General features: G+C 46.1%; 1 protein-coding gene across 1 annotated transcript in view; it reads left to right on the top strand.

Annotated features, from left to right (window-relative positions):
• TMEM182 (transmembrane protein 182) overlaps positions 1–25633 on the top strand; it is a 68128-nt gene that overhangs the window by 17106 nt on the left and 25389 nt on the right. The window contains exons 3-4 of the mRNA XM_075336485.1: positions 12265–12363; positions 24735–24872. Of these exons, the coding sequence (XP_075192600.1) occupies positions 12265–12363; positions 24735–24872 (237 nt within the window). The remainder of the gene's footprint in view (positions 1–12264; positions 12364–24734; positions 24873–25633) is intronic.

Here is a 25633-nt window from a genome sequence, read left to right on the forward strand (position 1 = left end):
TTAGAGCCTGCAAACTTCAAACAAGAGCACGATTTATTAACAGATGCATAAATCTTACAAACCAACAAGTTATGTTGCTCAGTTAAATTTTAATAAATTTTCAACATAAAAGTGTGGGTCAATTATTATTCAACCCCTAGGTTTAATATTTTGTGGAATAACCCTTGTTTGCAATTACAGCGAATAATCGTCTTTTATAAGACCTGATCAGGCCGGTACAGGTCTCTGGAGTTATCTTGGCCCACTTCTCCATGCAGATCTTCTCCAAGTTATCTAGGTTCTTTGGGTGTCTCATGTGGACTTTAATCTTGAGCTCCTTCCACAAGTTTTCAATTGGGTTAAGGTCAGGAGACTGACTAGGCCACTGCAACACCTTGATTTTTTCCCTCTTGAACCAGGCCTTGGTTTTCTTGGCTGTGTGCTTTGGGTCATTGTCTTGTTGGAAGATGAAATGACGACCCATCTTAAGATCCTTGATGGAGGAGCGGAGGTTCTTAGCCAAAATCTCCAGGTAGGCCGTGCTATCCATCTTCCCATGGATGCGGACCAGATGGCCAGGCCCCTTGGCTGAGAAACAGCCCCACAGCATGATGCTGCCACCACCATGCTTGACTGTAGGGATGGTATTCTTGGGGTCGTATGCAGTGCCATCCAGTCTCCAAACGTCACGTGTGTGGTTGGCACCAAAGATCTCGATCTTGGTCTCATCAGACCAGAGAACCTTGAACCAGTCTGTCTAAGAGTCCTCCAAGTGATCATGAGCAAACTGTAGACAAGCCTTGACATGACGCTTTGAAAGTAAAGGTACCTTACGGGCTCGTCTGGAACGGAGACCATTGCGGTGGAGTACGTTACTTATGGTATTGACTGAAACCAATGTCCCCACTGCCATGAGATCTTCCCTGAGCTCCATCCTTGTTGTCCTTGGGTTAGCCTTGACTCTTCGGACAAGCCTGGCCTCGGCACGGGTGGAAACTTTCAAAGGCTGTCCAGGCCGTGGAAGGCTAACAGTAGTTCCATAAGCCTTCCACTTCCGGATGATGCTCCCAACAGTGGAGACAGGTAGGCCCAACTCCTTGGAAAGGGTTTTGTACCCTTTGCCAGCCTTGTGACCCTGCACGATCTTGTCTCTGATGGCCTTGGCATGCTCCTTTGTCTTTCCCATGTTGACCAAGTATGAGTGCTGTTCACAAGTTTGGGGAGGGTCTTAATTAGTCAGAAAAGGCTGGAAAGAGAGATAATTAATCCAAACATGTGAAGCTCATTGTTCTTTGTGCCTGAAATACTTCTTAATACTTTAGGGGAACCAAACAGAATTCTTGTGGTTTGAGGGGTTGAATAATAAATGACCCTCTGAATAAACTTTTCACAATTTAAAAAAAAAAATAAAAAAAGAAATAACATTCTTTTTTGCTGCAGTGCATTTCACACTTCCAGGCTGATCTACAGTCCAAATGTCACAATGCCAAGTTAATTCCGAATGTGTAAACCTGCTAAATCTGCATGGGGTTGAATACTACTTGTAGGCACTGTATAGGTGCTCAGTGCATGATGGCATTGCTAAACTTTTAAGTCCATGTTCACACCTTCCTGTTTTCCCTCTATCTCTGTTTCCTTTATGAAGCCAGAGCTGACAATCAAATAAGTCGATGAAGTGGAGATAGAAGGGAAAACAAGCCGGTGGGAAGGTGTATATAAATGATTGGCCCTGCCATGATGTATTGAGCACATGTACTTGGCTTGAACAGCCATTCTGTGCTGATAGAGTCCCTTTAAGTGACTGTGCAAGGAAATTGTGGAAATATAGCAGTGGACGTAAAAGGCTGCTGTGCTAAAAAGCCAGAGCATGACCATTGCATGTGAACACAGCCTTACCATATCCAAATTCACTGCTGCTTAAAGGGAAGCTATCATAAGAATATGGCCTATTAGTTTTTTGTGTTAAATGTATCTTTACATTATTTTATCTTTTTTTTCCATAACACAATCTGTAATTAAAATAAAACAATTGTTATATTGCAATTTTAACACTGACCACTGAGGCTTTTTTAGACTCTCTTCCTGTAAGGCCTCTGTCACCCGCCCGTGAAAATCACGCACGTGTTTCATGGACGTGTTAAAGGTGCGTTTTCCCCTCCATGAGCCGTGTTTATGGCACTGCGTGTGTTCTCCGTATGTTATCCGTGATAACACACGGAGAACGAGAACTTTCAACTCGCCTGTCCCTGGTGTCGCTGTCCGTGGTGCTAAACTTCGGTATCCAGCCCTGCCGCCTCCCCGCTGCTGCTGCTTCCGGCCGCAGTGAAGTGAATATTAAATGAGCATAATGAGCGGCGGTCGGAAGCAAGTGACAGCAGCGGCAGACACAGAAGGGCAGGAGAAGATGAGTAAAGATTTGTTGTTTTTGTCTCTGACACGTGAGTTTTCTCCGTCACGTGTCACACGGAACCGCATCCACACTACATCCATGTGGTACGGGTGCGGGCCGTGTGACACCCGTAATGCCGGAGAAAAACGGACATGTCAGCATGAGAAACACATGGACACATGTAAGTACGGAACGGGCACACGTTCCGTTCCAAAATACTTACGTGTGTCCAAACGATTAGGAATACATAGGTCCACGTGTGTACGTGTCTCCGGTACGTGAGAAAACTGCCAAACACGTACCGGAGGCACGAACAGTATGACAGAGGCCTAAGGCTGGGGCCACACGGGGATTATTGCGACCCCTTCGCATGACACTCGGCTCACGCTGGCAGTACAGCAGAGCCGAGTGTCATGCGAGTGTCCCTGCAACTGAGGTCCGATCGTGCAATCGGACCTCAGCTGCAGGGGGCTGGCCGGCACTGAGGAGGGGCGGGCCAGCGCTGAGGAGGGGGCGGGCCGGCACGGAGGAGAGGAAAGGATTTATCTCCCTCTCTCCTATTGCCATTCTTGCACTGCACTCGCGGTACATCGTTGTACTGCGAGTGCAGTGCGATTTTTCTCTCGCCCCATAGACTTGAATGGGTGCGAGAGAAAAGAGCATCGCATTACAGTCACAGCATGCTGCGATTGTTTTCTCGGTCCGATTAGGGCTGAGAAAATAATAGCTCATGGGTGCTGACACATAGGCTAATATTGGTCCGAGTGGAATGAGATTTTTTTATCGCACTTCATTTGCACCGATTTTCATGCAATTTGGCTTAGGCCTAAAGCTGGGGTCACACTAAACGACAGCAACAACGACGTCGCTGTTACGTCACCATTTTCTGTGACGTAGCAGCGACCTTGTAAGTCGCTGTTATGATCGCTGCTTAGCTGTCAAACACAGCAGCCGAAGCAGCGATCATAACGACACGCGTCGCTGTGCTGCAACATGTGCAGAGAGCAGGGAGCCGCGCACACTGCTTAGCGCTGGCTCCTTGATCTCCTAGCTACAGTACACATCGGGTTAATTAACCCGATGTGTACTGCAGCTACATGTCACAGTGCAGAGAGCAGGGAGCCGCGCACACTGCTTAGCGCTGGCTCCTTGCTCTCCTAGCTACAGTACACATCGGGTTAATTAACCCGATGTGTACTGCAGCTACATGTGCACAGAGCAAGAGCCGGCACTAGCAGCAAGAGCGGCGGAGGCTAGTAACGAAGGTAAATATCGGGTAACCAGGGAAAGGTCTTCCCTTGGTTACCCGATGTTTACAGTGGTTACAGCTTTCCGCAGCTGCCAGACGCCGGCTCCTGCTCCCTGCTCGCTTCATTTCGTCGCTCTCTCGCTGTCACACACAGCGATGTGTGCGTCACAGCGGGAGAGCGACGACGAAAAAATGAAGCAGGACATTCAGCAACGAGCAACGACCTCACAGCAGGGGCCAGCTCGTTGCTGGTTGTCACACACAGCGACAGCGACGGGACGTCGCTGCAACATCATAGAAAATGGTGACGTAGTAGCGACGTCGTTGTCGTCGTCGCTGTGTGTGACACCACCTTAACTCCAGGAAATGCATACTGTATGTACATAACCACAATGAACAGACTCTGACCTTCTCTTTTATATTGAAATGTCTAATGATCATAAGAAAAGGTCATTGTAAAGGGAGGAGGAGCTGGGTCACCTGTGACATTGCTGTTGTGAATGGTAGAACTTGTGTTGTCAGCAGTATATAGAGGTGTTGATATCTGTCATTGTAATCTTGCCTCTGCTGACAAGGAAACTCCTGTAAACTCTTCCTGAATGACAGAAAGAAGAGTAGCCACTGTGAAAATTGAAAGATTACTCATTTTAGTTATTGCAAGAGAATACATGTTACACAAAAACCTGATTTAAACAATGAGCAGAAAAAAACGCCAATTGCCATCCCTAACTTCGAGAATGTATTTATTATTATTATTATTATTATTATTATTTATTATTATAGCACCATTTATTCCATGGCGCTTTACAAGTGAAAGAGGGTATACGTACAACAATCATTAACAGTACAAAACAGACTGGTATAGGAGGACCCTGCCCGCGAGGGCTCACAGTCTACAGGGAATGGGTGATGGTACAATAGGTGAGGACAGAGCTGGTTGCGCAGTGGTCTACTGGACTGAGGGCTATTGTAGGTTGTAGGCTTGTTGGAAGAGGTGGGTCTTGAGGTTCCTCTTTAAAACAGTAAAAGTAAGGTATACTCACCACTGTAGTATATATAAAAAAATGATGTCTTGTTCTTCGGTAACATGACCATTGAGGCCTATCATGAGACTGAGATCTCAATTGTCTTTTTACTAGAATGGTACTTTAGAGAAACAACATGCCATTACAGTCCGCTTACTGTTGTATCCCATCAGAGGCCTCAGAGAACAGTTGACTAAACAAGCGGACAATGAGTCTTTCAGTCATGACACAGACCTCCAGAACAGCATGTGCTGGGTCATCAAAACCATAAATAATCTAATCAAAGAGGATCAACTATATCAAACCAAAGGAAAAAACCTCTAAAACATTATGTTTATTATTTCTGGTTAAAATAGCCGCCTATAGCAGGCTTTACACGCTACAATATATCTTACGATGTGTCGGTGGGGTCACGTCGTAAGTGACGCACATCAGGCATCGTAAGTTATATTGTAGCGTGTGACAGCTACGTGCGATTGCTATTGAACGTTAAAACGTTCATCGCATGCATGTCATTCAATTGCTAAAAATTGAACGTGAGGTTGTTCAATGTTCCCGAGGTAGCACACATCGCAGTGTGTGACACCCCGGGAACGATGAACAGATCTTACCTGCATCCCGCGGCTCCCGCCTGCAATGCGGAAGGAAGAAGGTGGGCGGGATGTTTACGTCCCGCTCATCTCCGCCCCTCCGCTTCTATTGGCCGGCTGCCGCGTGACGTCGATATGACGCTGAACGTCCCTCCCACTCCAGGAAGTGGACGTTCGCTGCCCACATCGAGGTCGTATGGAAGGGTAAGTACGTGTGACAGCTTTTAATCGACTGTGTGACATGTTCAACAAATTGAACGTGCCGCACATACGATGGGGACGGTTACGATCGCATACGATATCGTATGCTTAATCGTAACATGTAAAGCAGGCTTATCAATATGGACACAGGGGCCATACCCAATTGTAAGGTCACAGACAAATGTTGTGAAGTGCATAAAAGCTAGATGAGGTTCTGGATGGGGCAGTGAGCAATAGAGTGTCGCTTCTACTGTATTTAAGGCACTGTCAGGTTAAATTAATATCACGATGTTCAGGAGAAAGGGCCTGATATTCCCTAAATCTAATCCCTTCCTGACAACGGAGGTTTAATTCACCTTAATGTTTTGGGTGCCCCCGTTCCTCGGCGGCTGACCTTATTTGCCCCTGTTGCTATCACATAACCTAAACCACCACGAAGTGCAATGTGCTGAGATAGTTACACAGTCATATGTCATTACATGAAGATATCTGTGGTCAGACCCTGGTCCCAAACAAGATATGTCAATCCCCAATTGCACAGAATACCATCTGGCTATAGTGTTTAGGGGATATGTATGATTAGGGTCCTAACCCACATGTATAGATTATAGGCCTAACGGTCCCAGTACTTATCGGCTAGGACTGATGTTGATCCCGATGCGTTCCCCCCCCCCCCCCGGCATGTCGGGGTTCATCAGGGGATGTATAGAAAGATGTGTTCGATTGATTAGACCATCAATCTCATCATCCTCTTGTTTGCCCTCAAAACAGGTAAATAGACCTGGGTAGCTGTATTGGGGTCCAGCTGATGTTCCAGATCCCCATGCCACTTGTAGACTGCGTAGCGATTCGTCCTTCCAGATCACCACAATGTGCGATCATGGAGGCCCTGTCAGCAGTAGATATCTGCAGTGGCAGTGTATCACCGTTCCAATAGCTTTATAATAGTCAGGATGTGCTGGGATCTGCTGGAGTAAGAATAAGTAGGGCTTAGTTAATAGTTTTAAATGGAATCTGACAGCAGGGTTTTGCTATATATTCCTAAAGTAACATATAAATAAAAACAGCTTAATTCCAGGGATGTATCACTTACTGGACTGCTTGGTGTAGTCTTGATAGAATTCTTTTTTATCATGTAGAGCTTGCAAATCTAAGACTTCTAGGCTAAATACAATCTCACTCCCACCACTGACTGGCAGCTTCCTGTGTAGACTGCATTGTGAGCACGCTACCAATTAGTGGTGGGGGTGGAGTTCCACAGATTAGGCTGACTGCCGTGCATGGTTTGGGTAGCATTATTAAGCTGTCAGGTTCCCTTTAAATTTATTGGGTCAGCGCAGTTAAGGGGAACCTCTCAGCAGGTTTTTGCTATCTGAAAACAACATGATATGGGGGTTAACACACTGATTTCTGCAATGTGTCTCTTATCACACTATGTGTTGTTTCCCTGGAGTATTTGTTCTAGCTTCAGGAGATTATCATTGCTGGACTAGGTCAGCTAGAGGTCAGCTAGTCTGGCACGAACTCTGCAGTGATTTGATTAGCAGCTCACTGTCTATAGGCTTTGTACATTGAGACCTTGGTGTGGGGGAGGGCATCCTTCTGAGCTCTGCTACACGCTAAATATAAAACCTCTGATTGTATCTGAACCGCTACACACAGTAAACTAAGTGATACATCGTTAGTTTCAGGGTCTCTTGCGTACATCATACTGGTCTCAGATGAAGTAGAAAAAAAGCTTCTTACAGATTCCTTTAAAGCAATAAAAAATATTTACCGTATGTTTCGCTTTATAAGATGCACCTGATTATAAGACGCACCCCCAAATTTAGTGAAGGAATAGAGAATTTTTTAATAAATGGGGTACGTCTTATAATGCCAGTGTCCGTCTAACAAATCATATAGGGTATATGTCCCTCATAGCCCCCCCATCCTAAAATTAGCCCGCTTAATCTGGATATGGCGACCTTATATTCAATATAGCACCCTTGTTCTGGCACACATCCCCCAGTGATGCCACAAGTCCTCTATGACTGGCACACGTCCTCTATGGCTGGCACACGGCCCCTATGGCTAGCACACAGCCCTCTGTGGCTGGCGCACAGCCCCCAGTGATGCCACATGTCCCCTATTGCTGGCACTTGTCCTCTATGGCTGGCACACGGCCCCTATGGCTGGCACACAGCCCCTATGGCTGGCACACGGCCTCCTGTGGCTGACACACGGCCATCAGTGATGCCACATGTCCCCTTTGGCTTGCACACATCCTCTATGGCTGGCACACGGCCCCCTGTGGCTGGCACATGGCCCCTATGGCTGGCACATGGCCCCTATGGCTGGCACATGGCCCCCTGTGGCTGGCACATGGCCCCCTGTGGCTGGCACACATCACCCTGTGTTAGATATCGCCCCACATGCTGCTGCTTTTAGTAAAATAAACTCTTTCCTTACCTTCTCCAGCACTGTCCTGCCTCGTGTCTCCCTCCGTGGGGTTGAGCTCCTCCTGTCTCCTGCACTTCCTACTTCCTGGTTCTCGGTGCGGTCATGTGATCGGCACAGCAGAGAGATATCTCTGCGTGCCTGATCACAGCAGCAGGAGGGAGACCGGGGAGACACGCAGGAGGAGGTGAGTAAAGAGTGTTTTATTTTACTATGGGCAGCAGCATGGGGGCCATATCTAACACAGGGGGCATGTGCGATCAAAGGGAAACACAGGCAGATATAATATGCGCCGCTCCCCCAGCCCATCACCACAGTGCGGTTTCAGTACCACGGTGATGGACAGCGGCTGTGCATATTATATGAGCGGGAGCAGGAGATCTAATGCTGCTGCCCGCAGCTTTCACCTGCCTCTACCAGCCTCCCTCAGCCTCCAGCACGGCTCCAGAGCGGCCCCCACCTCCCCTGGACCCTGCAGTATATAATCCGTATATTCGGATTAGAAGACGCACCCCCTACTTTCCCCCAAAATTTGGGGGAACAAAAGTGCGTCTTATAAAGCGAAAAATACGGTATATACAGGATATATAAAAAAACAGAAGTTTGCATGCATTATCTAAAAAGACACATACATGTTTTTCTCACTATCTGACATGAAATCAGAATATATCTTTCCTGTTCAATTAGGAACCAAAATTATTTATATTTGCCAAATGCCAGAATAATGAGAGAGAGAATGTTTAAGGGCATTTTTATTACTTTCTGCAAAGTCAAAAATGTACATACATTTCATTAGTTGTTGTACCATTTCCCTTCTACAAGCTTCTCACAATAGTTGGTAGTCGGTAAAAGGTTACCGCAACTCACAGCCACTAGGTCTCACATTTGAAGCTGCAGTGGATGGTGAGATATAAAGCCTGAAATCCTAAAGTTCGAAACATTGTTAACCTTTTTATTGTCATTGTTACCCTTTTTTGGGATGAGTTTGACTTTATTACTGGTATCATGTTGGGTTACATGTGACTTATTCCATTCTTTGTGAGATCAGGTGAACAAAAAACTATTTTGCCATTGTATTTAATTTTTTTTACACAGTTAATTATATGGGTTAGGTTAAGTGCCCCGAAATCCAAATACCAGGAAGCATGATAAACAAAACCGCTTTATTTAAATCATGACATATTAACAGGCAACAAAAGCTACAGCTTAAAAAAAACCTAAATAAAAACACATGGAAAACAACACACTGATGAAATGGAAGTAACCTAATTTACCTAAGCAGCGTCGGACTGGCTACCAGATGAAACTCCAATAATGCCAGGCCTGGATTCAGTTACCTGCATTGCACTCCGGAGCTCTCACCTGAGCTCCGGAGTGCAGCCTAGACTGCACCGAGAGCACTGAGTGATTGATTCCCCGACACTTGCGGTTCAGTTCATGTCAGCTGCAGATAGGCCGCGGTGATCTCCGGTGCTCTCACCTGAACTCCGGAGTTCAGCCCAGCCTGTCTGCAGCTCTCATGAACTGAGCCGCGAGCACTGGGAAATCAATCACTCGGCGCTCGCGGTACAGTCTCGGCTGCACTCCGGAGCTCAGGTGAGAGCTCCGGAGTGCAATGCAGGTACCTGAATCCAGGTCTGGCATTACTGGAGATTCCTCCGGTAGCCAGTCCGACGCTGTACCTAAGGTTATGTTCACACAATGCGGTTTTGGTGACTGTTTGATGTTGCAGAATTTCTGCACCATTTCTCGCCCTATTATGCTACGTGCACACGTTTTTACCTCAGTATTTGTAGCCAAAACCTGAAGTGGAACAATGAGAGGAAAAGTAGAAATAGATAGATAGTAGAAGTAAAAGTAGAAACACATCACCACTTCTGTATTTATTACCCACTATTGATTTTGGCTTCTAAACACTGAGGTAAAAAATAACACCAACTAATCGTGTGAATGTGGCCTTAAGTAAATTAAAGGGTTATTCTCATCTACAAAATCCTATCCTAATATGTAGTTGCAGGACCTTAAGTATCCATGGTTACAACCACACATATAGTCATATTTAGATAGTTGCTTGTGGTCATAACCATGGATACCTAAGGTCCTACAATGCCCTGAACATGAGGTAAGCAGCAGTGAAACCAGGAGAACTATACATTTCTAATTGGAGTTATTTGCTAATATTATTATTATTATTACAGCTACAGCATATTGGATCTTGGAGATGGGAATATCCTTTTAAGTCACTTACATTTTTGTATTGCGTTTTCGTGTGCGTTTTTTCACGTGTGTTTTTATCTCATCTTTGAAGCTGCGGTTTTGTTGGTATGTAATGTTTTCAATAAAGCTGCTTGTTTTTGTTACTTCTTGGCATTTGGCTTTGACAAAACTTTATTGATGCAGTTAACTGTGGATTACATGTTTTTGTAAAATGTACTAAACCGGATTTGCGTTTTTTACTTGTGGATTTTCTACATCTAATGCAAGGTTATGGGAAAATCTGCACATAAAACTCAGCATCCTGGCAAAAGAAACTGACATGTTGCGCATTTGAAACGCTCCATAGGTCAGTTTACACTGAGTAATAAAGAAGCGCAGTGTGCATGAGATTCCTGTAAGTCCCATCCACTTTGCTGGAACTGTAAGACACTGCGTTTCCGATGCAGCAAAAACACATAGCGTCAAAAACTCACTACAAACTCATTGTTGTCACACAGCCTAAGGGGACAAAAAAAGTGGAATGTAACACATAATGTTTTTAAAAGTATTTTAAAAACCCAGAAAAGTTCAAATCCCCTCCTTTTGGCCATCCAAAAATAAATAAAACAAATAATATTAAACACATTTGATACTGCTGCATCTCTAAAAGTCCAATATATGAAATTATAAAGTTAATCAACCTGTAAGCTTAAAGGGGGCTTTACACACAACGACATCGCTAACGAGATGTCGTTGGGGTCACGGAATTCGTGACGCACATCCGGCCTCGTTAGCGACGTCGTTGCATGTAAAACGAAGGAACGACCGTTAACAATTAAAAATACTCACCAAATCGTTGATCGTTGACACGCCGTTCTAATCTCAAATAGCATTGCTGTTGCAGGATGCAGGTTGTTCGTCGTTCCTGCGGCAGCACACATCGCTACATGTGACACCGCAGGAATGATGAACAACACCTTACCTGCGGCCGCCCACAATGAGGAAGGAAGGAGGTGGGCGGGATGTTCCGGCCGCTCATCTCCGCCCCTCCGCTTCTATTGGGCGGCTGCTTAGTGACACCGCTGTGACGCCAAACGAACCTCCCCCTTAGAAAGGAGGCGGTTCACCAGCCACAGCGACGTCGCTAGGCAGGTAAGTATGTGTGATGGGTGTTAGCGACGGGCAGCAATTTGCCCATGACGCACAACCCACGGGAGCGGGTCCTTTCACCAGCAACCGCGCAAGCAATGTCGCTGCGTCTAAAGCAGCCTTTAAAGCGTAAAGAAAAAAAAAAGAAAAAAACAGAATTGCCATTTTTTGGCCATGTTCGCACTAGAAAGTGACTTTTTCTCAAGGAAAATCCAGACCCTCTTAAAGAATCCCGCACCTGCGGTAAAAAACCACAATGAAATCCGCATGTGGTTTTGCTGCGGTTGGTCCCTGCGGATTTTTACCACTATCTATGGCAAAAACCACAGGTACCTGCAGAAAAAAAGGGACATGCCCATTAATTCCGCAGTGGAAATTCCGCGGGTAAATCTGCAGGTATAAAGTGTGCGCACAGCATTTTTTTATACCCATAGGTTTTGCTGGGGAATGACTGCAGCAATATTAGACACATTTTCTGCAGCAAATCCACGGCAAATCCGCAGTAAAATCCGCGGTAAATCCACAGCATGCGCACACAGCCTTAAGGCACTGTGCTGTTCTCTAAAAATGCAATAAATAGTGTTTAAATGGTGTATCCTAAAATGTTACCAATTATAACTACAGCTCATTATGAAAAGAAAACAAGACTTCAATCAACGGAAAAATTAAAGAAGCTATACAACTCAAAAAATTGTGACAAAAAAAAAATTCTTTTTACAAAGTTTTCATTTTTGAACCCCCGAATGCTAAAAAAAACACGCCAAACCCTTTGGTTATTGCCATACTTGTGTTTATCTACAGTATATTGCTAGGTCATATTTACTGAACAACAAATACCATGTAAATAAATCTAAAAAACCTGATAGAATTGCAATTTTATTATTTTTTTTTTTTTTCACCATTTCATCTTGGAATTTTTTTCTCCCAATTTTCAATATATTACATGGTAATGGAGTCATTCAGAACTACAACTATGACAATTTATTGTGAAGACCTTACTGTAGTTGTTTTTTTCTGTTTTCTGAAATTGTTAAATCTTTTCTGCAGCAAATCAAGCTCCAACTAAGAATTGCACACATGCCTACCTGTCCCCATTTCCAAGGACCAGAGACGACAGTAACTCTACAGCATATCATTCCGCAGTTGGTATGTATAGAAAGATTTTTTTTTTATAATTTCATCAGCAATGGTTGTTTTATGTTGTATTACCATAAATGTGATTCATAACCAGGCCACAGATACAGAGGTTTAATTTGTAGTTGGTCCCAACTCTGTTGTTTTTATTGTATCTGTTCGTAATTGTATGTCACTGTACTGTATGGCTCATTGGACAGAGCTGCAGCAAATATTGACACTTTGTAAATAAAATAATTATTATTATTATTAATAATAATAATAATAATAATAATAATATTATTATTATTATTATTATTATTATTATTATTATTATTTCATTGCTGAGCAAAGAGCCTTAAAGAGATGGTGGGTGTCCACCTAAAGTTGTGACCAATTTTCTACATTCTGCATTCAGCAGAGGTTTCCATCTGTAGCTTCCATATGAACTGACTGTGCCTAATATTCCAATGAAAGAAAGAGAGTTAGGCCTTCGTTCCACTTGCGCATAGTTTCACTGCGGTCAGATAAAATGCGAGTGCAGTGTGATGTTTCACATTCTCCCATAGACTTGTATGGGGGTGCGTGAGCCAAGACTCGCTGCCAAACGCAGCATGCTGCGATTATTTTCTCATGCCAATATGGTATGAGAAATCAGTCACAGATGGACACTGCCCCATAGTTTTGCACTACAGTGAGAGGAATCCAATGTTTTATCAGATTGCACTCATCCATGCAAACCGCAAGTGGAACCGAGCCCTTAAAGTGAACTCCATTTGCGTTCCTTTTCTGCAGTGTCCATTTATTCAAATGGCCATAAAAGTATGGTCAACTGCATTCTTATGTTCCACTGAAAAGACAGACACCAGCACAAATGGAGGCAATTTGAACACGTTTTGTTTCATTGTAAGTGCTCAGTCACGTGTCCAATTTTTCCACGTACGAGAAAAACGGACCAATAAATCTTAGACTTTGATCAGAGTTAGATCAAAGTGTGTTCCGAGTGTCGTCCATTTTTCTCTTACATGGTGTAATGAAAAAAAAATTTCCACCTTCTCCATTCTGACATTTTATGAAAATCACATCACACTCAAATGTCATCCAAGATAATTATCGCTACGCCAGCTTCACATGCACTCACCTGCCCTGCGACCGTCGCTTTGGCCGGCGACCCGCCTCCTTCCTAAGGGGGCGGGTCGTGCGGCGTCACAGCGACGTCACACGGCAGGCGGCCAATGGCGGAGGAGGGGCGGAGATGAGCAGGATGTAAACATCCCGCCCACCTCCTTCCTTCCGTAGAGCCCCTGGCGGCAGGTAAGGTGATGTTCCTCGTTCCTGCGGCTTCACACACAGTGATGTGTGCTGCCGCAGGAACGAGGAACTACATCGTACCTGTCGCGGCACCGGCATTATGGAAATGTCGGCGCCTGCACCGATGATACGATAACGACGCTTTTGCGCTCGTTCATCGTATCATCTAGGATTTACACACTACGACATCGCAAGTGACGCCGGATGTGCGTCACTTTCGATTTGACCCCACCGACATCGCACCAGCGATGTCATAGTGTGCAAAGCCGCCCTTAGGCTAAGGCTAAGACCCCACTTTGCGTTCACCTACTTGCAGTTCTAAACGCATGTTTTGGGCTTAATTGATTTGACCAAAGTTGCCTTTTTCCGAAATTTAGCGCTGAAAACGCATGCGTATTTACCGCGTTTTAGATGCGTTTTCAGCGCTTTTTACATGCTTTTTTCACCTGCGTTTTGACAGATGCGTTTTGAACATCAAGACACAAAATTGCAAAGTTATCAATAAATTATATATTTTTTTTAATTTAATTGTCGGACTATGTGTGTGTGTAAAGGGACATATGAAATCATTATTTTAATGTCCAAAAAGCATGCGTTTTGGTAGTCCAAAACACATGTTTTCTGCACATAAAAAGCAGGTAAAATGCAGGAATTTGAAGGAATCTTGGTTTTTGCCATTTCTCATTGACTTCAATGTTAATAAAACGCACCCAAAATGGCAAAAACAACTGACATGCTGCTTCTTTGAACGCATGGTTTTTGCCACAAAATATGCAAATTAAACGCAGCGTTTAGAAACGCAAAGTGATGTCTAGAAATCCCCATTTTCCATAGACTTTGCTGTGAAATCAAAACGCATGCCTTTTGGCATGAAAAAGGTGCTTCTCAAAACAGACCTAAAAAGCACCTAAACGCAGGTGGAAACGCAAAGTGGGGTCTTAAGCGGGCTTTACATGCTACGATTTCGCTACAGCGATCTCGTTGGGGTCACGGATTTTGTGATGCACATCCGGCCGCTGTAGCGATGTCGTAGCGTGTGACTCCTAGGAGCGATTTTGGATCGTTGCAAAAACGTCCAAGATCGCTCCTCGTTGACATGGGGGTCCGCTGCCAGTTATCGCTGCTGTCGCAGGGGCGAAGTTGTTCCTCGTTCCTGCGGCAGTGCACATCGCTATATATGACGCCGCAGGAACGAGGAACATCTCCTTACCTGGCTCCGGCCACAATGCGGAAGGATGGAGATAGGCGGGATGTTACGTCCCGCTCATCTCCGCCCCTCCACTTTCATTGGGCAGCCGCTTAGTGACGTCGCTGTGCCACTGAACGGACTGCCCCCTTAGAAAGGAGGCGGTACGCCGGTCACAGCGACGTCGCTATGCAGGTAAGTATGTGTGATGGGGGTTCCAGATTTTGTGCGCGACGGGCAGCGATATGCCCGTTTCGCACAAACGATGGGGGTGGGTCGCATGCTAGCGATATCGGGCCAGATATCGCAGCATGTAAGGCCACCCTAAGCTTTAGGGTTTTATGTTACAGATTCTCCCGAGATTCTGCCCAGGGTCAAATCTGTAATTTTTGACTGTTTAAATTTGAGTGGGTTCACTAGTGGTTTATATGCATTTTGTGGTTTGACAGAGTACAACAACACATCTTAGCATTTTCCAATTCTTAAAGGAACCAACCAGAATTTTGCTATATAAAGTAAAGCCAGTGCCACCCTGGCGCAAGGAAGCTGAATGCAATGATACCTTTACTTCACAGATTGTGTGCTTGATTGCTGAAAAATCTTTAATCCAAGTTCCAGAAATACACTGCTCATTTGATTGGCGTGTGCATCAGGGTAGGACTATGTGGGTAGGGTTTTGCATTCTTCATCTCCCTCTGTATCTGCCCTTGTATGCTGGCCTGGCCTTTATGCCCACGGCGCCGCCTTTACATTTATGCTTGACGTATGCACAGTATTATTGGCAAGTATTTAATCAGCTCTTCACTAAGTGCAGGCGCTGATTCTGATGCTATCTCTGGTGCTTATTGAAGATAGTCTCCTCCTGCTGCTGCTTCTCCTCCTATGTGTTGCTGAGGGTGCCTTCATTCCAAGAGTCCAGTCTGCTTCGCATGCGGTGAGCTGCTGCTAGGTAGGCTCCTCTTCTGTTGTGCCTGTGCATGCTCCCACGGCCTTGAAGAGGGAAAAGGATGCAAGGGTGCATGTGCTGCCTTTGGCAACAGCATAGGAAGCAGGAGGAGACCTGAAAAATTTGGGGCTAAAGCAACATTTTCATGATAAAATTGAAGATTCTCAATATGATGACCTAATATTATCAAGTATTATGTAGGATATGTAACTTCAACATGCGCATGATATCACTGGATAAAATTGTTGAGGGGTGTAGTTTCCAAAATGGGGTTACTTGTGGGGAGCATCTGCTGTTTATGTATCTTAGGGGCCCTGCAAACATGACATGGTGCCCACAATCTATTTCAGCCAAATTTGTGTTCCAAAATTCAAATGGTGCTCCTTCTCTTCCGAGGCCTGACATTTATCCAAACTGAGTTTTCTGACCACATGTGAGGTATCAATGAGCTCAGAATTAACTACGTAACAAATTGTGGGGTTGCACTGCACTTGGTCCAATGTTAGTAAGTGATACAGCTCAGATCTGCAATGTGAGACTTGCAATGACAATCTGCAATTATCTGCAAGCCTTACAATACATGCAACCTTACAAGTCTATGGGTACGAGTGAAACATCAGACTGCACTTGGATGACATCCGAGTGCAGTGTGATATACGTATAGACAGGCAGTGTAGAAGATGGAGAGATTACTTTCTCTCTCTTCTCTGTATCTGTGATCCGATCACAAGATAGTATACCCAAGGGTATACAGCTGTCATTCCCCCACAGGGTATACAGCTCTTCCCCAAGGGTATACAGTTCCCCTCCCCCCAAGGGTATACAGCTCTCATCCCCCAATGGTATACAGCTCACCTCCCTAGTATATAGCTCCCCCAAAGGTATACAGCTGTCCTAACCCCAAGGGCATACAGCTGTCATTCCTCCAAAGGGTGTACAGCTCTCCCCCCAAGGGTATACAGCTCCCCTCCCCCCAAGGGTATACAGCTCCCCTCCCCCCAAGGGTATACAGCTTTCTCCCCAAGGGTATACAGGTTCACTCCCCCAAGGGTATACAGCTCTCCTCCGGTATACAGCTCTCCCCCAAGGGTCTACAGCAGCTCTCCCCCCAAGGGTATACAGCTCACTTCCCTGGTATATAGCTCACCCAAAGGTATACAGCTCTCATCCTCAAGGCTATACGGCTCCCCCCCAAGGGTATACAGCTATCCTCCCTGGTATATAGCTCCCCCAAAGGTATACAGTTGTCCTCCCCCAAGGGTATACAGCTGTTCGTCCCCCAAAGGATATACAGATCTCCCCCAAGGGTATACAGCTCTCTTCCCCCCAAGGTATACAGCTCACCTCCCTGGTATACAGCTCTCCCCGCAAGGGTATCCAGCTCTCCCCTAATGGTATACAGCTCTCCTCCCCCCAGTGGTATACAGGTGTCCTTCCTCAAAGGGTATACAGCTGCACCCAAGGGTATATGGAACACCCCACGGGGCCTGGGGAATACTTGTCACCAGGCTGGTGAAGGGTCAAGGAATGTCACGGGTGGCCTGCCCGGTTTCGTGACCCCGGAAGGGGGAATGGATGGGATGATGGGGGTAGTAGTGAATGAAGATGATTGTCTCGTGATGCCACCTGCGGTATGCGGCCAGGTATTAGCTGCCTCTGCTGTCGCTGTCCTTCAGGGCGGTTGGTTATAGCAGCAAGGATGGTTCTGCTCCCCACAGGTGGAGCGGACCCCGGGGAGGATGATGAGGGGAGTAGTGGTGGCTTTTGGCACCGAAGCGCGGGGCGACGGTAATCAAAAGGCTGAGTCAGCTGCTGTGGTTCCAGGCCTTTTACTCACTGTCTTTAGATTGCCCGTTAGGTACCAGTCACCGCTGTGGTGGGATCCAGCCAATCCCGGTTAAGTTAGAAGTAGCCACCGGTACTTGAAAGTTTCCTTTCCAAGAGATGCCCCTCCAGGAGTGAGGAACCCGGGCTGAGCTTTCTGCTCCAAGCCTCAGGTCCCGTGAAAGAAGAGAAGAAGAAAGTGGTGTTGTGTCACCAGAACTGTAGTCCCAACTTGACTGTCGAGAGTGTGTGGTTGCTCCTACTTCTACCACGAGTGGTGCCCGCCACCCAGGTGGTTGTCCTAGTGACCGGGAAAGTCCCATGCCTCGTGATGGCCACCCCCCAGTCTTTCCTAGTCCAACTCTCCAGTGAGAAGGCTCCTAAGCTGTATGTAAGGTGGAATGTGGAAACACCGGTGATTAACTCCCTCCTTACTTGAGATGAACACTGCACCTTAAATGAGGTGCAGTACCCTGTGGTGACTGAAGCCTCAGGGGCACCACATATACAGCGCCCCAATCTATATACAGCTAGTTGTATATGTAGCTCCCCTGAACCCATCAGGAGCTACAAGGTACTGCACCCTGTCAAAGATGCAGGCGCTGTTGTGAACACATTTGGACTGGGTTCCGGTTTGGGGCTCCCTCTTGTGGCCAGTGCTGGTAGTAGAGTTAGTCTGCTTAACAGAAGCCAGACAGCTGATGATGATTGGAAATCAGGCTGCTCAGACTAGGCCTATATGACTGAGTAGTGTTCTCTCTGTCTGGGCCGGTGATCAATGTTGTCTCCTGTGGTGCTGTGGACATTTTGGAGCTTGCCCTATCTTCTGTTTCCACCTAAACTTCTTGCAGATAAGTTTTCTCTTTGTACCATTTGCTGCTTTGCTTCCACTTTCTTGTCGTTTTTATTTCTGTGGTATTAAGGCTTGTTTCCTGATTTGTGTGGAGTTCTGGGTGGAGTTGGATTATTCCCTGCTGGGAATGTCTGTGTACCCACCTCCATATTCTGCAATGTATTTTTGTTTTGTCATGCTTGGTATTAATTTTAGTTCTTCCTCTATATTAGTGTTTTGCTTGGATCCCAGTAACACCAGATTACTGATATAGTGGGGGAGAGATCGTGTGGTCTCAGTTTTTTCATATCAGGTGTGTTGTTTTTTGTTAGGGTTTTGCGCGGCTGCAGACAGTGCTCTTTTCTGTCTTTTCCTATATAGATAGTTTGGGCCTCATCTTTGCTAAATCTGTTCTCTACCTGTGTACTGTGTTTCATCTTGTCTCACCGGCTTTACATGTTTGGGGGCTACCTATAATCTTTGGGGAACTTCTCCGAGGCAGATTAGCTTTCCTTGTTTTTCTCTCTTTAGGAACAATTAGCTCTCCGGCTGTGTCAAGGCGAACAGGTAATCGTAGGCACGTCCCATGGCTACTTCTAGTTGTGTTGTCAGTTACAGGTCTGCAGTCAACTGAGTTTCCAACCACTCTGGTGATTCTCTGGGTTTCCTAGTTTCTATCCCTTTGATCCTCCTCGATCACTGAATCATAACAAGGCACTACCCCCTGGTACCCAGAAGACCAAACATTCAATATAATACCTGTTTTTCCCCATTTTCAAAGACTGGTGACAGGCTAGGGTTGGACCCAATGGATGGCCACCTAGGGGTGGAGCCAATCCAATCCACTAGATGACAACCAGGTGGGAGGGGTCAGACAGTCAGTAAGTGGAAGTGCGTGGAGATGGACGAAACCGCACTGACAGGAGAGTGTTACGCTGTAATGGTGACCTAAGGGCTCAGGCATGTGGTTGCTGGTGGAGTACTCCCGGAACCATAGCACCAACGGGGTACAGAATCCTAGGTCATGCAAACCTCCAGGCAGACCTGATAAAATCTGCACAGTGAGGGGACCATCCAGGACATCACTGACCGTAAAGTTCGGCACACAGTAGCAATGGGAGAACTGGGGAACAAGACAAGAGAAACCAACCCCACAGGGTTCAAGCTACCTGTCATATGTACTAAGACTGAGAGACTACCAGGAGGGGACCCCAAGATGCTTCAAGCCACGGGGACCCACCAAGCCAAGACAGGTGTAGGGGAAAGAAGCCACCAGGTTACCACACCGGCACTGGGACTAAGGGGACCAGTGGTCAGGACCAGCCTTCCTCGGGGTACCAGCCATACCAACGCTGTGAGTAACGAAACCAGTTACACTGCAATCCCTTGTGTGATCTACCTTCTTTCCGCACCTGTGATGATGTCACATGGAGGCGAGGAGTCAGGGGGTCACGTGATCAGTTCCTCAGTGTATGCAGGACTCTGCTGTGCTGGTTACAGGATTTGTCTCTGTGCTCACAGGACCTGTGATGATGTCACATAAAGGGAAGGAGTCAGGGGTCACATGATCAGTTCCTCAGTATATGCAGGACTTTGCTGTGCTGGTTGTCATGGTGCTGGATGAGATGAAGTTTGTATGGGGTCAGGAGGGATTTAGAGTGTGGATGTTGCAGAGCTGTGTATGTAATGTGCAGGGGGGCGGAGCCGCGTGTGGTAATGGGAAAGGGGTGGAGCCACGTGTGGTAATGGGTGGGGAGAGGAGCCACGTGTGGTAATGGGTGGGGGGAGAAGCCACGTGTGGTAATGGGCAAGGGGCGGAGCCACGTGTGGTAATGGGCGGGGGGCAGAGCCACATGTGTTTATGGGTGGGGGGTGGAGCCGCATGTAGTAATGGGCTGGGGGCGGAGCCGTGTGTGGTAATAGGTGGGGGGCGGAGCCGCGTGTGGTGATGGAAGGGAGCGGGATTAGCGAGTAATTACGACGGCTCTAATATATATAGATATACCGTATATATATATATATATATATATATATATATATATGTATATATATATATATATATATATGTAGCGCCCCTGAACCACTCAGGGCACTACTAGGTATTGCATCCTCACCAGGATGCAGAGCCTACCCTCAGTGACCTGGAACACCAGTTCCAGTGATATCTGCACATACCAAAATCCCAGTTTCCAATCAACACCAGGGGTAATTGGCTAGTCAGACACCAAAGGAATGGCCACCTAGAGGGCGGAGCCAGTCTAGGGGACTAGACAGCCTGGTGGGAGGGGACACAGAGGAGACTAGAGTGGAGAGTCGAAGAGAGTAGAAGTGTAGAGAGACGTGCCTAGAGCTGGGTCGTGTAACGGTGACCCGGGGGCACAGGAGAGTGGTCGTCAGGGTAGGTACACCCGAGTACCACTGGGACCAGAGCACCGATGGGACACAGGGCTCTAGGTCAGGCATTAGCTTCACGTGGCCTGGCAAATACCTGCATAGTGAGGGGACCTTCATGGACCTCACTTACCCACAGATTCCGGGGAATCAGCAGTAACGAGCGGATCAGGGTTCGGAACACAGACCGGCCCTACAGAGTCCACACTGCCCGCCGTACTGACGAGAAGACTGCCAAAGGACAGTCGGGCCCCAAAGTCAGCTCCAAGCTACGGGGAGCCAACCACACTGAGGGTGCCGGGGACAGAGCAACCGAGTCATGAAACTGGCACTGGAACTAGAGAGACCTGAACCAGCCATCCAAGGGCCCAACTGTGAGTAAAGACTGTTAACTTACAACCCACGGTTCACCTCCACAGCTGCCATTACCACCAGCCCTAGGGATAACCAACTCAGGAGTGGCGGTTCCACCATCTTAACCGCAACCCGCAGGTGGCATCACACCAATGACTTCAATCTCCCCTGTAAATTCTCCCCATTAAAAAAGTGTCACCAGGGTCACAGAACCGGGCAAAGGCCAGCATTCACCCATGACACAGCATCCCCGTAAATATACGGTCGAGTACCCCATAGCCCTGGGCGACATATATATATATATATATATATACACAGTATATATATAAAGTATATGCTGTACAGTACCATTCCTTCTGTCCTGTATACTGGGTGTAATTCTGCAAAGTACCACTTCTCCTATTCTTTATACTGAGTGTAATTCTCATCTGTATTATTATCAGTATCTCAGTATTTGTATTATTATGTACATAAACACTACACAGTACCACTTCTGTCCCGACCTTATTTGGTTCTGATGGTATCAACCATGTGTGGTGGCAACATGGTGAGGAGAATGTAGCACCCTTGAGGTATCAGGTGCCACAAAATGTGAATGTGGAAACCCAAACCCCAGGATATCCATGCCAGTCAACACACCAGCACCCTCAGGCCACATACACAACTTTAATTACAGACTGGGAGACTGCCTAGCAACAAGTAAAAGGGATGGGCACTGATTGGATAGTCGCCACCAAATCTGTAGGGAGAGACCCAGCAAGAGGAGGGGCCAGTGGTCAGTTGGGAAGATGGCGGGAGGAAGTGTTTAGCAAAGTTTGAGTCAGTTAAGTGTGAAGTCAAGGAGAGGAGAGGTGGAAGTAGAGTTAAGAGTGAAAGTACAGAAAGAAACGAAAAGACCTGAAGTAACAACGAAGTGCTGTAACAGGAGTGAGGGACTGGGGAGTATGGAACCAGGACTCCAGGAACCGTGGGTTACCTATGGAAGTGTAATACTCCAGGAACCACGGGACGCCTGTGGAAGTCTGGAACCAAGGCTCACAGGACCCACACAAGCCGGGGTGCAGACCCTAGGACAGCGGGACACTTTATGGTCAACTGTTAAATCTGCCAAGTGAGGGGATCTCCAGGGTCCCTCACCACCCAAAGAGTCTGATGCATCAGCAGCGAAGAGGGGACCGGGGATTGAACCCCTTAAATAGTCCTGGCTGCCTGCAATAGGACCAAGGCAGAAAATGGAGGGGTTCCAAGAAGCTCTAGGCCACGGGAGCCCATCAACAACAAGTGTGCACGGAGGACAGCCAACCCAGGTCACAGCTGGCATGGAGAACAAGGGGAGCGGAAACACCTGTAACCGGCACCAGAGGGTCCAGGTACAAAGCCCAAAGGAAAAAGCAAGTTAAAATTGCAATACCGGTGTGGACTGTTTCCTTCTTGCCTCCATACACATACAGTACAGACCAAAAGTTTGGACACACTTTCTCATTCAAAGAGTTTTCTTTATTTTCATGATTCTGAAAAATGTAGATTCACATTGAAGGCATCAAAACTATGAATTAACACATGTGGAATGAAATACTTAACAAAAAAGTGTGAAACAACTGAAAATATGTCTTATATTCTAGGTTCTTCAAAGTAACCACCTTTTGCTTTGATTACTGCTTTGCACACTCTTGGCATTCTCTTGATGAGCTTCTAGAGGTAGTCACCAGAAATGGTCTTCCAACAGTCTTGAAGGAGTTCCCAGAGATTCTTAGCACTTGTTGGCCATTTTGCCTTCACTCTGAGGCCCAGCTCACCAGAAACCATCTCGATTGGGTTCAGGTCTGGTGACTGTGGAGGCCAGGTCATCTGGCGTATCACCTCATCACTCTCCTTCTTAGTCAAATAGCCCTTACACAGCCTGGAGGTGTGTTTGGGGTCATTGTCCTGTTGAAAAATAAATGATGGCCCAACTAAACGCAAACCAGATGGAATAGCATGCCGCTGGTTCAGTATGCCTTCAATTTTGAATAAATCCCCAACAGTGTCACCAGCAAAGCACCCCCACACCATCACACCTCTTCCTCCATGCTTCATGGTGGGAACTTGGCATGTAGAGTAGAGTCCATCCGGTCACCTTTTCTGCATCGCACAAAGACACGGTGGTTGGATCCAAAGATCTCAAATTTGGACTCATCAGACCAAAGCACAGATTTCCACTGGTCTAATGTCCATTTCTTGTGTTCTTTAGCCCAAACAAATCTCTTCTGCTTGTTGCCTGTCCTTAGCAGTGGTTTCCTAGCAGCTATTTTACCATGAAGGTCTGCTGCACAAAGTCTCCTCTTAACAGTTGTTCTAGAGATGTGTCTGCTGCTAGATCTCTGTGTGGCATTGACCTTGTCTCTAATCTGAGCTGCTGGTAACCTGTGATTTATGAGGATGGTGACTCAGATAAACTTATCCTCTGCAGCAGAGGTAACTCTTGGTCTTCCTTTCCTGGGGCGGTCCTCATGTGAGCCAATTTCTTTGTAGTGTTTGATGGTTTTTGCCACTGCACTTGGGGACACTTTCAAAATTAGTAGGTAACTACTTTGAATCATAAGGACTCTTTTGTTTTTAGATATTAAAGTCCGAAACGCGTAAAGTTCCGCCTTTGGCACATATTGTACGGTGTGTTTCCAGGTACAATTTTTAAAGCATACCAATAAAGTTTTTTACATTTTTACTGGATTAGTGCTGAGCCCACTTTTTCCTCTCCTACCTTCTGCATAGTTTTAAGAGTGCCATAGTTTGGGCTACATGAGTGCCAGCTGTGGGAGCTACAATTCTTTGAGGGAACTATGAATGCCAACATGTACTGTGACATACTGAAGCAGAGCTTGATCCCCTCCCTTCGGAAACTAGGCTGCTGGGCAGAATTTCAACATACCGACCCTAAACACACCTCCAAGACAACCACTTCCTTGGTAGAGTAAAGGGGAAGGACCAGCCAAGCATGTCTCCAGACCTAAACCCTATTGGGCATCTGTGGGACGTCCTCAAATGCAAATTCTCTAAGATTCACCAGCTTTGTAATGTCATCATGAAGGAGTGGATGGCAGTGCTTGATAATAATGATTGCCACACAAAATATTGGCACTTTTTGTCACAATTTGGCTATTTTCATTTATCGTGTAGTGACTTTTGTTGACAGTGGTTTTGACAATAATGATTGTGTGTTGAGTTATTTAGAGGGCACCAAATTTACATTGTTATACAAGCTGTACACTCACTACTTTACATTTTATCAATATGTCATATCTTCAGTACTGTCCTTTGAAAAGATATAATATATTTATAAAAATGTGAGGGGTGTACTCACTTTTGTGATACACTGTAGCTAGAGACAAAATTATTTTCATTCTGTTTATTTGTGACATATTGAAACAGTATTTCAGCCCCTTGTGTTAATGAATAGCCTTCAAACCAAATCTGTATTCTAACATTGCACATGTGAATTTTCTTGGTCTACAGAAGTGCTTTCAGATATATGATACACAGTTTTTCTGTTTGTTATGATGCATTTCATCTTTTCATTTTAGTATATCGAGGATTTTGGAACATTTTCATGCTTCTCGGTGTGGTCACAGTTGTGGCTGGAGGCTTCATCATCATCTGTGCAGCTCCTTTTGTAAGCTATAGACTTTATAAAGCAGGAGGTGGCCTCTTTATTACTGCAGGTAAGAAAGTCTGATAAGCACATCACATACTATATTTTGATGTCTTGTGTGTACTGTTGTGCATATAATTCCATATTTAAAGGACACAACATGGGTTATCAGCACCTTAAGTGTTATACTTTTTCTACTGCTCTTCTTTCAACTCGTAATTTGAAAAGCTCTGGGATAAACTACCTGTGTGTAACTAGAGATGAGGGAATCTTTTGAAATTCATATTTGCAGGCTTCACCGGATTTTCCCAAAAAATAGGAAATACTCATATTGCTATGAAAAGATGTGTATAGCAATCTGGAGCCTCCTAAGGGGTACGTTACACGCTGCGACATCGCTATCGATATATCGTCGGGGTCACGTCGTTAGTGATGCACATCCGGTGCCGGTAGCGACATTGCAGCATGTAACACTAATGAGCGACGATCAACGATCGCAAAATCGTTCCAAAACGGTGACCGTTGACACGTCGTTCATTTCCTTAATATCGCTGCTGCCACCGGTACGATGTTGTTCGTCATTCCTGCGGCATGGCACATCGCTATGTGTGACACTGCGGGAGCGACGAACATCTCCTTACCTGCGTTCACCGGCAATGCGGAAGGAAGGAGGTGGGCGGGATGTTACGTCCCGTTCATCTCCGCCCCTCCGCTTCTATTGGCCGGCCGCTTAGTGATGCCGATCGCACCTCCCCCTTGAGGGAGGGATTGTTCGGCGGTCACAGCGACGTCGCTGACCAGGTGAAGTATGGTGTATAAATTTCAACCCCA

Source organism: Anomaloglossus baeobatrachus, chromosome 2, assembly GCF_048569485.1.
Source record: "Anomaloglossus baeobatrachus isolate aAnoBae1 chromosome 2, aAnoBae1.hap1, whole genome shotgun sequence".
Classification (NCBI taxonomy): Eukaryota; Metazoa; Chordata; class Amphibia; order Anura; family Aromobatidae; genus Anomaloglossus; species Anomaloglossus baeobatrachus.